The sequence below is a fragment of the Notechis scutatus genome, chromosome 1, assembly GCF_049901735.1.
Source record: "Notechis scutatus isolate UNSWTSFEM ecotype Mainland chromosome 1, rNotScu1.2, whole genome shotgun sequence".
Classification (NCBI taxonomy): domain Eukaryota; kingdom Metazoa; phylum Chordata; class Lepidosauria; order Squamata; family Elapidae; genus Notechis; species Notechis scutatus.
This window is the reverse complement of record NC_142009.1, coordinates 76,664,948-76,678,891: the sequence shown is the minus strand read 5'-3', so window position 1 is coordinate 76,678,891 and position 13,944 is coordinate 76,664,948. Positions and strand designations below refer to the sequence as shown.

The 13,944-nt window shown below is 37.2% G+C and overlaps 1 protein-coding gene across 2 annotated transcripts in view; it reads right to left on the bottom strand.

The window, feature by feature from the left end:
* THBS2 (thrombospondin 2) overlaps positions 1-13,944 on the bottom strand; it is a 56,756-nt gene that overhangs the window by 17,645 nt on the left and 25,167 nt on the right. For both annotated transcript variants that reach the window (XM_026669506.2, XM_026669507.2), the window contains exons 10-15: positions 8,923-9,096; positions 7,598-7,725; positions 7,281-7,433; positions 5,282-5,500; positions 3,237-3,344; positions 2,060-2,219 (exon numbers count right to left, since the gene is read on the bottom strand). In XM_026669506.2, the coding sequence (XP_026525291.1) occupies positions 2,060-2,219; positions 3,237-3,344; positions 5,282-5,500; positions 7,281-7,433; positions 7,598-7,725; positions 8,923-9,096 (942 nt within the window). The remainder of the gene's footprint in view (positions 1-2,059; positions 2,220-3,236; positions 3,345-5,281; positions 5,501-7,280; positions 7,434-7,597; positions 7,726-8,922; positions 9,097-13,944) is intronic.

Genomic DNA, 13,944 nt, shown 5'->3' with positions numbered 1-13,944 from the left:
CATGCTTTCCCTAAATTACAGCCCACATTCAAAAAAAAAATATTACAACATTATAGATACCACCTATAGGATTGTGCTTTCTGTTTCCAAGCTGATCAAATATCTTCAAGATATCACATCACTGAGTCATCTTTTAGGTTCGTTCTAAAATGGCCTATTTCTCCTATACATAATTTTGCATGTTATACTACTTAAGAATACCACCAAATAATTTTGTGCCAAAGGCATTGATCAGTTCAAGGTATCAATTTTGAAAAGACTCTCTATGTTTTGGTGAGGATTCAGAACTCAGTTGATAGAAAACCATCGGGTATCTTCCCAAATTCCTACCAGGCCAGTTTTTGATGAAAACAAGATGTAAAACAGATTTACATGATCTATATTAGTGTTTGCTTTTGTGTGTGTGTGTGTGTGTGTGTGTGTGTGTGTGTGTTGTAGTTATTGTTGTTGTTGTTTTTGGTGAAGACCATCATTTGTAAACTCAGGAATTTGAACCAGAATGTAAAGGTAAACACATAAATCCTTTTACATACACTGTTCTATCTTTATCAAACACATTTTATTTCAGCAGATAATTTATAAACGACTCATTGTAAAACTACTATTGAATCAGAAATCTTTTCTGATTGACTATGAATCAGATGTGCCCATTCTTGAATGTTAATGTATTCCTTGAAAAGGTATTATGACATATACTTCCAGAAAATGATGGAAGTTGATAAGGTTTTCCTGTATATTTCAATTATACTTTAATTTCTGTTCGTTTGTTTTTTTCTTGCAACTTTGCCAGAACATCAACCAAGAAATAAGTCCAATCATTAATGTAAGCATTAAACTATGGGAAACTTTCAAATTTCTGCTGATATACATATCCAATATGCATATAATACACATTCACTGAACCAAATCCAAGGCTTAAAGGTTATCTCCTTTGCTCTCTAATCTTGCCCAAACTGGAAAGTGAGATTCAGCTGCCAAGAAATGCTACAACAACATCCTTAGGACATTAATCTTTCAGGCTGCAAGTCATGCCAAAATGAATAAACCCAAAGGCATTAAAAATATATCAAAGCTATTTGGGTTGGTAGATTTTTCAAAGTTGGGCTACTGTTCAGATTATATTTGCCAGTTTAATAATGTTAAATATCTACCATTGATTTTTCTCTCCCTTTGAGCCAAACATGTAATTTACGATCCTTATTATTCTAAGATCTAAAATAATTTCCTTTCTTTTCTTCAGGCATTTTGGCAAGCACTTCAGGTGGAGACATTTATTTGACTGGCACATCAAATATGGTTTTTCATGCAAGTGTATTCTACATAAATATTTTAATTTCTTTAATTTCTTGTGAACTCCCATAGAATATTATTGGATGGCCTACAAAAACATATGAAATAACTTTAAAAAATTGCCAGACCATAATTATACTTGCCTTTCTTATTAAGTTTAGATATCAAATGAGTGTGATAGTATTAGAAAATATCTCTTTGTATATAGCTTTTGTCCATAAGGAGTTGCTTAACTGACCTATTTGCTATTTTATTTCAGAGTACCTTGGAAAACATGATGAAGTGTCATCAGTATTACATAATTATTTGTCCAATAAGTATCACCATAACCCATAGTTTCAGGGGATATTGCCAAAAATGATCTCACCTCATCAATTCATGGAAAACTTCAATTGAAAAGATAGTCTTCCATATATGTATCTCCCTCTCATCCCCCATTGATAAAATAAATCATGGATTGATCATTATTTTGGTCACTACCAGTCAAAACATTCATTGTTGCTGGCAATATCTGTCCTTTCAGTTACAAAAAGAATGAGCCAAAACTAAAGATAAAAGATGTTAGCATATGAACAATGAATAAAATAAATGTGAATATAATTCATTTCTGAATTTCAGCCATACATTGCACGTTATCTTTACAATCGAAAAAGATGGGTATAAGTACTTGGATTACAAATGTTTCCAGAAATATATCTTGATATGGAATGCAAGTTAATCTAGACTACTTTCTAGAAAGAAAATGGAAGAGAGTAGAGTAGATGCATACCATCTCCATCAATATCTACTGCACACGCATCACCCTCTCCATTATGATTGGTATCAATCTGAGCAGGATTGTGCACATATGGACAGTTATCACAACGATCACCAACTTCATCCTTATCATAATCATATTGCCGGGGATTAAAAAGAAGTGGGCAATTGTCCTAAAAGAAGAAGCAAAATCATAGAATAAACATGGGAGTACAGATCAAGTTTGGAAAAAAAAATTCCTTTTTCTCTAAACCAAATAATATGCCCCACATATTACACTCCAGTGGTTTGAAAAAAATTGTGGAAAACTCTTTTCTAGATGGCACCATCCTCCATGAAATTACAAATGGCTACTTTATTTACTTTTGTAATAAAAAGGGATATAGCAGAGGTGGTATTCAGCAGGTTCAGACCAGTTCTGGAGAACCAGTAGCTGAAATTTTGAGTAGTTCAGAGAACCAGAAAATACCACCTCTGACTGGAGATTTTACAATATCCTTCCCCTGCCATGCCCCCAAGCCACACTCACAGAATTGGTAGTAAAAAAGTTTGAATCCCACCACTGGGATACAGGACTTCTCTTAATGCCCCTGTTCCCTCCCCATCCATGAAAGAGTTTTTCTTGAAAGATCTGACAATTTGGTTGCATACACCTGTTGGTTGACATGTATTATAACTTTTTCTCCTAGCTTTTAAGGATTTTCCATTTATTATAATTAGAAAACATTCCTAGGCTCATGTCAGTTTGGTGTATATGAAATTAATGAATGATTAATTTGCAAATGGTCTCATTCTATGCTATATTTATGGCAAGAACTGCATCTCTTGTACTACTTATGGAAATAAACCTAATAAATTATCCTAGGTGTCATTATCCAAATGTTATTGTTCACCCAGAATCATTTGGATAGTGAGATAGGTGGCATATAAATTTAACAAATAAATAATAAACAAATTATTTTAATAGTCCCAGATGAATGCTGTAATATGCATGAAATAATAAAAAATGGCACAAACTCATTGAGAATTAGGATATTACATATGGAGTATGCAAATTCAGTAATATCAATAAAGAAAAAATTATCATAGAAAACTGAGACACCTCAAAGAAACTGATCATGTACTGATAGTTACCATATTTATTTCTTCTGAAAGGAAAATACAGTTTAATGTAGGAAATATGAGCTTACTTTATCATCTACTACACCATCATTGTCATCATCTTCATCACAAGCATCACCTTTTCCATCCTTATCAAAATCTTCTTGTCCAGAATTTGGCAGGAAAGGACAATTATCCTGTATAAACAATGATCTTGGATCAGTATATATTTTAATTTCAAAGACAGATAATAATGCCATGTTTTGGACAATAAAAGACTTGGATGTTCAGCCTAGAAGTTCTGAATGTATTTCTAAAGTAATAATGGTTAAAGAGATATAAGTATTTATGTTTTTTATAAACTTTCAAGCACTAAGAAAAACCAGCATTTGGTTGTGTTAAATAATATTGCTAAATTGTCATAATATCAAATGACATCTTCTACCATTTGATGTTTCTGGTAGATTGTCAAAGGAAGCCATTTAAATCTTGGTTAAATCTAGTTATGGACTGAGCTGTTGGGAAGAATATCTTCTAAATAATTAAAACATTACATTTATGTCTTCCAAATAGATTAGCCTAATTAGTTAGACTATGCTAATGAAAAGAACTGCTCCCCCAACCTGCAACCAAGAAGGCTCCACCCCCATTTGTTCTACTCAGGTGACCCGGAGGACACAGATAAACCTCCAAGTGCCTTAACAGCTCACCAAGAACATGCAAGTGATCAGCTGTCTGCAAGGAATATAAATCCTTCCATTCCCCACCATTCAGTCAAAACTGAAGAAGCTTCTTGGACGAGAATAGAATAGAATAGAATAGAATAGAATAGAATAGAATAGAATAGAATAGAATAGAATAGAATAGAATAGAATAGAATAGAGAAGGGAACCTGGGTGTTTGGCTTCAGTGTCCATAATTTGATCAGCAAGAGTTTGTAATGCTTTGTTTACACAGGCTTGTGGAGGAACATACATAGCTATTAGGAGAAATGAGGAGAACTCACGTTGAGAGTAAAATGGTTTGCAGTTGATGTGTAAAGACTCTTAAGTTTTCATCACAAAACTTATATATTATAGTTATATCCTGAGACCAGCTGTTGTTGATATATAAACATAATCCTCCACCCTTTGTTTTACCTGGTGTCTCTTCAATTCTGTCTGATCTAAATGTCTGAAATCCTGGGATGTATATGGTGTTGTCCCCATGAATTTGTGGATTAAGCCAGGTTTCAGTAAAACAAAGAACAGCTGAATTATGAAAATCAGAATTCCATCTATTTAAGAGATGAATTTCATCCATCTTGTTAGCCAATGAGCGTAAATTAGTCAGAAAGATTGAAGGGAGAGGAGGTTTTTTCCCCCCTATTCCTTAGAATAGAATAGAAGTGAAACATCTTCAGTGAAAAAACAAGAAAGTCCAGTTGCCTCCTGAAAAAGCACCTTTGGGACCACCATGACCTGAATGACTGAGAATCTCCAGAGACATGAGAGAAATGTATCATTTACGTTATTTCTATCTATAGTGGCCTAACACATGGTAAAAGAGAAATAATTCAAAATTCAGAACTGGAGAGAAATGATAACTGAAGCTTTAATAAAGCTTGATAAAGTCACCGTGATAAAGCCAGGCCTGTGGAAGACCATTTAAAAATACAGTATAACACCCTATTTTCAGTTTAGACATTTAGGACCTCTCTACTTCATATACTCAGGGGTGAGCTGCTGGGGGTTCGCAGAGGTTCAGGAGAGCCCCTAGCTAAGATTCTGTGCAGTTCAGAGAACCTCCAAATCCCACTCCTAGCTGGCTCCGCCCACCCTGCTCCTTCCCTCCCAGGAGTCCCCACACGGCCCGTTTTGGATGCAGGTAAGTGCAGGGTACATGCGGAGGCTCGGGGAGGGCAAAAATTGGCCCATTTCCAGCTTCCAGAGAGCCTCCAGAGCCCAGAGAGGCCATTTTCGCCCTCGTGGAGGCTCAAGGAAAGCCTCCGGAGCCCAGGGTGAGCAAACCCCCCACCACAACCATGGTGTAGGAGGCCGACTAGGCCACGTCCACCATGGCCACATCCACTCAGCAACTGGGCAGAGAACCCTTTGCTAACATTTTTGAAGCCCACCCCTGCAATATACTTTACCTTCATGCAGTGATAAGTAGCATTGGCAGCACAGACCAGGTTACTATTGGGCCATCCATCCAAGTCAGAGTCTTCCCCACAGATGAATCCATCACCGGCATAGCCTGTCCTACATTCACACTTGTACACAGGGTCAGTGAAATGCCCCAGGTAGATGCACTCAGCTGAACTGTGGCAATTGTGTGTTTTATCTTTGCACGGGTTGGAGGGCTCACATACCTGAAAAGCAGATCGTTATGCAAATAGGTCACCCAAAGCTCCTGATTTAGAGAGCTGCAAAGAAACAGACGCTTTAATTTCCCATCAGTTGTTGAGCCTTGAGCAGCACATGTTTTGTAGCTGGATACAGATATAATCATCTTTCATTAAAAACTTGGGCAAAGACCCAAGCTACATTTGCTGGTGGAGCTAGTAAGTTAAGCATTGCTGTCAATGTAGCAATTACGAATAAGCCTCTCTTTAAGTAAAGCGTAGCCTTAAGTCGAATGACATATTCCTTCACAAGTTTATCTCCCACATCTGCAGACTTCTGGATGTAATTAAACAATATAAAATTTACTGTGTGAGGCAAGCATATTCAGCCCCATCCATTTCCTTTGTAATTTCAGGAAGATAAAGAAAAGAAAGAAAGAAAATCTGGAAAGTGGAATGGCAAGCGCTTTCCAGGCTGTAGCCAAAAGCGTTGCTTAGGCATGTCCATGAAGTCACCAGAACTGATGGTGACATTAATTTTTTTTTACCAGGCAACCAACAAATAAATTCCTTTTTAAAGATCCCGTAGACACAGCTAATAGACAGCAATTTCCTTTGAATGAGTCAAAGCTGCTGTTTCTACTTTGTTATTGGCTTACATTATAACTTTGATATCATACTTTTAATATTAGTTTTACATTTAGAATCCATAAACTGTATAAGTCATAAAATGGACAATGACTGAATAAAATCCAAGGTAACAAAAATCGGGGGGGGGGGATGTGGCTTTTTAGAAAATGGAGAGATCTTTCATAAAAGTATCTGGCTATGTCAAACAGCTTCACAAAAAGGACCTTGGAAGTTGGGATAGTTGTTGACTTGTATTATGTATACTTTAATTGTGTGAAACCAGAGCCTCTACATTTTTATTTAGTCAATTTGGCATATTGTTACTTCTGGATATGTTTGTGCAGGCACCAGAAACCAAGCTTGAAACTGTTTCCTTTAATCCAGTATTTCTCAAGTTAAGCAAATTTAAGATGTAATGGCTTCAACTCTCAGAATTCTTAAAGGTAGCTGAGGTTGAAAAACATTGCTTTAATCTACTTCTATGACCTACTATATTAAGCCACCCTTTCTATATGAACACTTGTGGGAACTGGGTATGTTTAGTTGAACAAAGAGGGGGACTGGGGGTGACATGATAGGAGCCTCCCAATATTTGAAGGGCTGTCACAAGGAAGAGAAGGTTGACCTATTCTCTGGAGGACAGGAGAAGAAGTAACGAATGGAAACTTATCAAAGAGAAAGCCAACCTAAAATTAAGGAGAGATTTCCTGTCAATGAGAATAATTAACCTGTAGCTTGCCTTCAGAAGTTGTGGGTGCTCCACATTCCACCACCAGAGGCAGAGGTGGTGTTCAGCAGGCTCTGACCAGTTCTGGAGAACCGGTAGCGGACATTTTGTAATAGTTCGGAGAACTGGCAAATACCACCTCTGACTGGCCCCGCCCCCATCTATTCTCTGGTTTCCAATCCCAGCTGATCGGCTGGGTTTTCTTTTGTTGCTCTGCACAGAAGAACAGAGCTGGAAAGCAGGTTGGTGGGGAGAGAATGGGGATTTTACAGTATCCTTCCCCTGCCATTCCCACCAAGCCACGCCCACAGAACTGGTAGTAAAAACAAATTGAATCTCACCACTGACCAGAGGTTTTTAAGAAGAGATTGGACAGCCATTCTTTTAATTCTTTTCTATAACAACAAGACTTCTAGCATGAATACATCTCCCCTATCTTCTGACACTTACTTGTTTTTCTGTTCTGGCAGCCTCTAGGCCCACCCCATATGGCTGAGTTCCTTTGTAGCGGGGAGGGCATGGTAAGCAGTGGAATCCTGGGTTGGTGTTTACACATCGATGGTTCTGATTGAATTTAAAGCAAACATCTGGCACTACAGCACACTGTCCCAGGGGGTAAAAAGTGCAAAAAGAAGCGGTGAGTTTTTTGATCAGACACTTCAAATAACAATGCAAGTTGTGATGGAATCCATATAATTCACACACACACACACACACAGAGAGAGAGAGAGAGAGAGAGAGAGAGAGAGAGAGAGAGACTCATCTACCTCATCAAGGTCCTCACAGAAGGTTCCATTTCCCAAATAACCAGCTGGACATGCACCACAGGACCATGAGCCATCAGGATAGCTATTGCATTCTGTTCCAGGAAAGCAAGGATTGGATAAACAGCCATCTGTCAAAAAGCAATTAAAAAAATGCATTGTTATGACAGAAGTAAAAGGGAATTCAAAATGAATGCTTCTGAAGAAGTAGATTCCCATCCTCTATGCAATACCTAATGTAACCTCAAAGCCTCAGAATAGCCTCTAACTCTCTCTTGTGTTCTGCATTAACCACAGCCTTGATTTCTATTGGTGTGTGAAAAATGTTTTAAATTTTAAATGTTTTGAGTTCAATTAAAAAAAAAAAAAGGTTGGTCTGACCTTATGGGAAGTATTTGGACATTACTAATTACATTCCAGAACATTATAGATGTCAGAACAGATGTTTTAAAGCTGGGAAAGAGGCTGATTTAAGCTTAGAACATTTCTGGAGTGGTCAAGATAGTCATGGATCACTTCCACTAAAGTCCGAACAGCTGCTCCAAGCTCAAATATTTTGAATCTGGAAATTGAATTAAATTAGATTCTATTCTAAGTTTGCCTGGATGAGGCAGAAGAAAAATTGGGGGAGGGGAATAACAGTTTGGCCTTCTCTTTTATTTTCCTTTAGGGTTTATAAATAATTACAAATAGTAGGCAGCATTAAATATCTACTAAGTTTAAATGAATCAATGTCATTATAAATCTCAAGATTTTATTGCTTATTTAAAAGCACATGTGGATTAGTCATTTAAAAATTGATATTATGTACTTGCTTTGGTCTACAAATATGCCAAACATCAGCCAATATGATAACATTTAAATTTTTAATATTTTTACTCTCATTTTTTTTTTATAATTTTCAACTGATGTACTCTTCTTGTCAGAGAAAATGTTTCTTTGTTAAATCAGTAAAGCTGTATGAACAGTTCATAGATTATTTGGTTTTCCTTTTTCTTCTAAGACCCAGGGCAGCAATGTTACTGCATATACAATGTAAAAGGAATCATTTAGATTCAGATGACTTCTACATGTAAATCACCTGAGGCAGGGCTGTAAAACTCCCAACCCGTGGGCCAGATGCATCATGCACTAGCCATGCCCACACCTGGTTTAGTGAAGGGGGAAAAAGTCCCGATTCATCACATGACACCGCCATGACAATATGAGTTTGACACTCCTGAGCTAAGGTATCAACGAGCTGCAGCTCCTCCTACATACAGTATCTCACATGGATGCAGTACATTAGTTTAGAACTCATGTGACATTCCAGTGTATTCCATATTCACCTATTGGACAATCCTGTTTATTGCACATATCACGTTGAAGGACATCGCCTGCACAAGCCTTTCCACCATACTGAGGTTCTGGACTATTGCAGAGACGAGATCGCTCACGAATGCCTCCACCACAGGAAACTGTGCATGCAGACCATGGAGACCAAGGACCCCATCGACCATTGACTGGAAGAAGTTAGACAACAACATTTTAGCATAAGGAACAAAACTCAATCGATAAGTGATTGCAGTAACCAGGCTTAACTGGCCATTTTGTTAGTGTGATTAATATAAAGCTTCTCTTTTTTGGGGGGGTCTTGTCAATATTCCAAAACACAATTTGCGACGGAGGAGGTATTCAGCAGGTTCTGACCAGTTCTGGAGAACCGGTAGCAGAAATTTTGAGTAGTTTGGAGAACTGGCAAATACCATCTCTGGCTGGCCCCGCCCCCATCTATTCTCTGCCTCCCAAGTCCCAGCTGATCGGCTGGGTCTTCTTTTGTTGCCCTGCACAGGAGAACGGAGCTGGAAAGCAGGTTAGTGGGCTGGGGAGGGAAGGGGATTTTGCAGTAACCTTCCCCCAGGAGTGGGGAGGGAATGGAGATTTTGCAGTATCCTGCCCATGGGCCACCAAGCCACATCCACCAAACCACGTCATGCCCACCAAGCCACACCCACAGAACCAGTAGTAAAAAAAAATTGAATCTCACCACCGATTTGCATGCTCAGAGGAATTCACTAATAGTATATCATAATTCACCTATCCTAATGATTAAAGTGAGTCCGGGCTGCATTTGATGCAGGCCTCTGCAAATGATGTAACTGCATTTAAAACACCTACAGTTTAATTGTCTTTCGAAGATAAATATAATCAAGAAAAAATGCACATTTTCAATTAAATTAAATGAGTCATACTAAATGGCACTGAGTTATATTCAAAACTTATCCTTAATTATTGTTGTTGATATTTTTATTACAGGGATAAGTTTCTATAACACTGCATACTAGGACTATGCACACTTCAATAGTGATGTAAAAAATGTGCTCAATGTTAGGGTTTGGGGATTAACCCCTAGAAGAGTATTGCAGCAGTAGTCAAGCCAGGAAGGGCCCAGAGTATACACACACTGAACACAAACACTGTTTTTAGTTTAAATAGTTTTTAATCCAGTTAGAGTTTAAGCATTGTCATTCAGTCCATTAAGTCATTCACAGTATTTCCATCCAGTAAGACTCACTATTACAGTCCAAGTTAAGAGTCCTTGCAATATCTTTATCAGCCGATAAAGATATCTTTTCCTCCTCCGGTTTCACTTTCCAGAGAAACAAACGCTGGATATTCAGTAAACAGTAGCAAACAAGAACAGTTCAGTCACAGGCACTCACAGTCAGTAATCACAGTTAGTCGCAGTAGCACACAGTTACAGACAGACAGTAAGCTTTCCAGCTTCTAATGCTTCCTTATATTGTAACTTCTAACCGCACCCTTAATCGGCTAATTGCCTGCTGCATTGTGCTTAAAGTGATAAGCACTTAAACCATGATATCTAAGTTTTATATATTTATTCACCCAAACCATATTTGGTATCAATGTTATACCTAACATACTCCCCTTTTGGGTGAAATAAATATATAATACCTTTACAATCTAATCCCATAATTTTCACAACTCTCCTGGTGCTTACTGGCACCTTGGGCTTTAGTAAAATTATCAGCTAAATTGTCCTCCGACATACAGTACTCTAGCTGAATCATCTTACTTCTTACAGATTGTCTCACGTTTAGGTATCTTAGATCTGTATGCTTGCTCCTTGTTTTTACTCCAATATTTGTGGCCATTTGAATTGCTGCCTGATTATCTTCATGTATAATTATAGGATAATCTACAGTTATACCTATATCAATTAACATTTGTTTATACATTATTAATTCTGTACATAACAATGATAAACAGGAGAATTCTGCCTCCATAGTAGACAAACTTATATGCTGTTGTCTAATTGACTTCCAGCCTATTAATGTCTTACCCAGCATTATGGCTGTTCCTGAAGTCGACTTTCTAGTGTCTCTTTCTGATGCAAAGCTAGCATCTGCATAAGCACTCAGAATTAAATCACCCTTTGGTTCTAAATACAATGAATAATTCATTGTCTTTTTAAGATATCTTAATATCCTCTTAGCTGCATTCCAGTGTCTTTCACATGGTGCAGTATTGAATCTAGCCAACTGATTCACGCAGTACGATATATCTGGTCTAGACCAATTACTAATATAACTCAAACTACCAATTAAAGATTGATAAATCACCTTATCAAACTCAGGGCTTTGTTCATCAGTGTTGCTAAACTCCTGACTCATTGGAGTCTTAGCTGGCTTACAAAGCTCCATCTTGTAATCTTTTAGCAATTTGCTTATCTTATCTTCCTGAGATATCTTAAAACCTTTCCGTGTTTTCTTTATATTCAAACCGAGATACTTCTTTATCTCCCCTAATTGCTTGATCTTTATTCTCTTTCCTAATGATGCTATTATTTTATTTGCTTCATCATTAGTTTCAGTTATCAATGCAATGTCATCTGTGAATAGTAATAATAATGATACTTTCCCATTTGTCTCCCTCTTAAACAGACATGGATCGGCTAAACCAGCTTTAAATCCTATATTGTCTAGTTCCTTTACAATATACTGGTTCCATTCATAGCCTGATTGTTTAAGACCATAGAGGCTTTTCTTTAACAACCAACAATCATTATTATCCTTATTTTCACTTTTAATACCAACAGGTTTTTTCATATAAATAATATGTTTTAATGGGGCGTGCAAGTAAGCAGTTTCCACATCTAAATGGTTAACTATATAGTTTTTACTAGCTGCCCACACTAAAGCTGCTCTCAAGGTTGCTGCCTTAAGACTAGGTGCAAACACCTCATCGTAGTCATTAGCATTCTGCCTAAAACCTTGGGCTACTAACCTTGCCTTATGGATTAAATTACCATCCTTATCTGTTTTTACCTTAAATATCCATTTGCAGCCAATGGATTTCTTTCCTACAGGTAATTTGGCATTTTCATACACCTTCATATCTCTTAATGAATTTAGTTCCTTATTCATCGCTGCATACCAACTTTCTTTTTCCTTATTAGGATACTTTTTAATTTCTTCAACAGAATTAGGAACTTGATTAATCTGGCACACTGTGTTAGCCTGGTACCTATCAGGCGGTCTAGATACACGTGTAGTTCTTCTGGGAATTACAGGGCTTACAGGAGGACTTTGTTGAACTACTACCTGTTCATCTTCCTCATCCTGTTCAGCTATTGAATCTGTTTCTTCCTTTATGGGCACTATTTCATCCTGTATTTGTCTCTTTACTTTATTTTTAAAGTTACAGGGATAACTAATGGGATTTCTATAGGATTCAATAATTACATCTTTATTGGCATCCTGTTCTAATTTCTCCCATCCTTCATGTTCTAGAAATTGGGCACTAGCACTACATAACACTTTAGATGTGCCTTTCTCCCAAAATCTATATGCCCTATGGTTTGCCTGATAACCAACGAAGAAAAATCTTTTAGCTCTATGTTGCCCTTTTTTTCTGAGTTGTGCAGGAATATGCACCCATGCTGGTGCACCAAATGTGTGCAGGTAACTTAGATCAGGTTTCCTGCCATGCCATCTGGTAAATGGTATTTCACCTGTTGTTGTATTAACAACGTTGTTCAATATGTTATTAGCACACATTGTAGCCTCCCCCCACAAAGAATCAGGTAACCCAGAATCATTTAACATTGTTCTAATCATTGCCTGTAGTGTTTGGCCTCTTCTTTCAATAAAAGCGTTATGTTCTGGCCTGTATGGAGCAGACTTCTTATGCTCTATTCCAGCTACCTTAAGTCTGTTCTGGAATTTGTTATTAATAAATTCCGTACCATTATCTGTCACCAGGGTTATCAGTTGTCGTTTAGACTTTCTTTCAGCAAACCTAAGCCAATTGAAAAAATGTTGATATGTTTCAGTTTTGCTTTTCATTAAATAGCAAAACCCATATCTAGAATAATGGTCCATAATGCTCAGTATATATCTAGCACCCCCCATACTGGGTTTCTTTGGACCTATTATGTCTGCAAATACTACTTCTAAAGGTTCTTTTGTTTTGAAACCATTTAGCCTATTTGCAGGCAATACCTTGCTCTTATCTTCACAGCAAACATTACAACGCAAATATTTATCACAAGATTTTAACCTTATTCCTTCAGATAACTCAACTGTACGTTTTAGCATTTTAAAATTTACATGCCCCAAACGCCTATGCAATAAATGGATACATTCTTCATGAGGCTTTATATTATTAAATACAGTTTGAGCCTCCCCTTTCTTACTATTATCTAATACATATAATGTTCCATTTAAAGCTGCAGTTACCCTTTTGTTATCTTTTTCAATTATGCAATTATTATCCTTAAAAGTAATTACATAACCTAATTTATCTAATACCCTTACTGAAAGCAAATTAAACTTTAGTTGCGGTACATACAACATTTTTATATCCTGGTTTATGTACGGACAACGTGCAAAACCTTGACCTTTCGCTTTCAGGTTCCAGCCATTGGCAAGAGATATATGTTGAGAAATTGTAGACATTTTTATAAATTTTGTCTTATCTCTTGTGATGCAGTGGGATGCGCCACTGTCAACCACCCATAGATTATTCTTCACATCAGAGTTGCTAAACATGGCTAGTTCAAATGCTTTCTTTGGCTTTTTTACATTCTGGCTTCTTCTCTTTTTGCAGAATCTTGCCAAATGTCCTCTGTCTCCACAATTAAAACACTTTTTAATTGTGTATGCTGTCGAAGATAAATTCTCTTCTTCCGGGTGCTTTACTTTGCTAATCTGGTTTCTTTCAAGCTTTGAAGATAATTTCTCTTCTTTCTTATCTTCTCTCAGCTCGTCACGCTCACGCCTTCTTCTGGCTTCTTCTAGTAGCCTGCCTGTAATCTCGGTTAATGAGAGGCTTTCTTTTGGCAATAC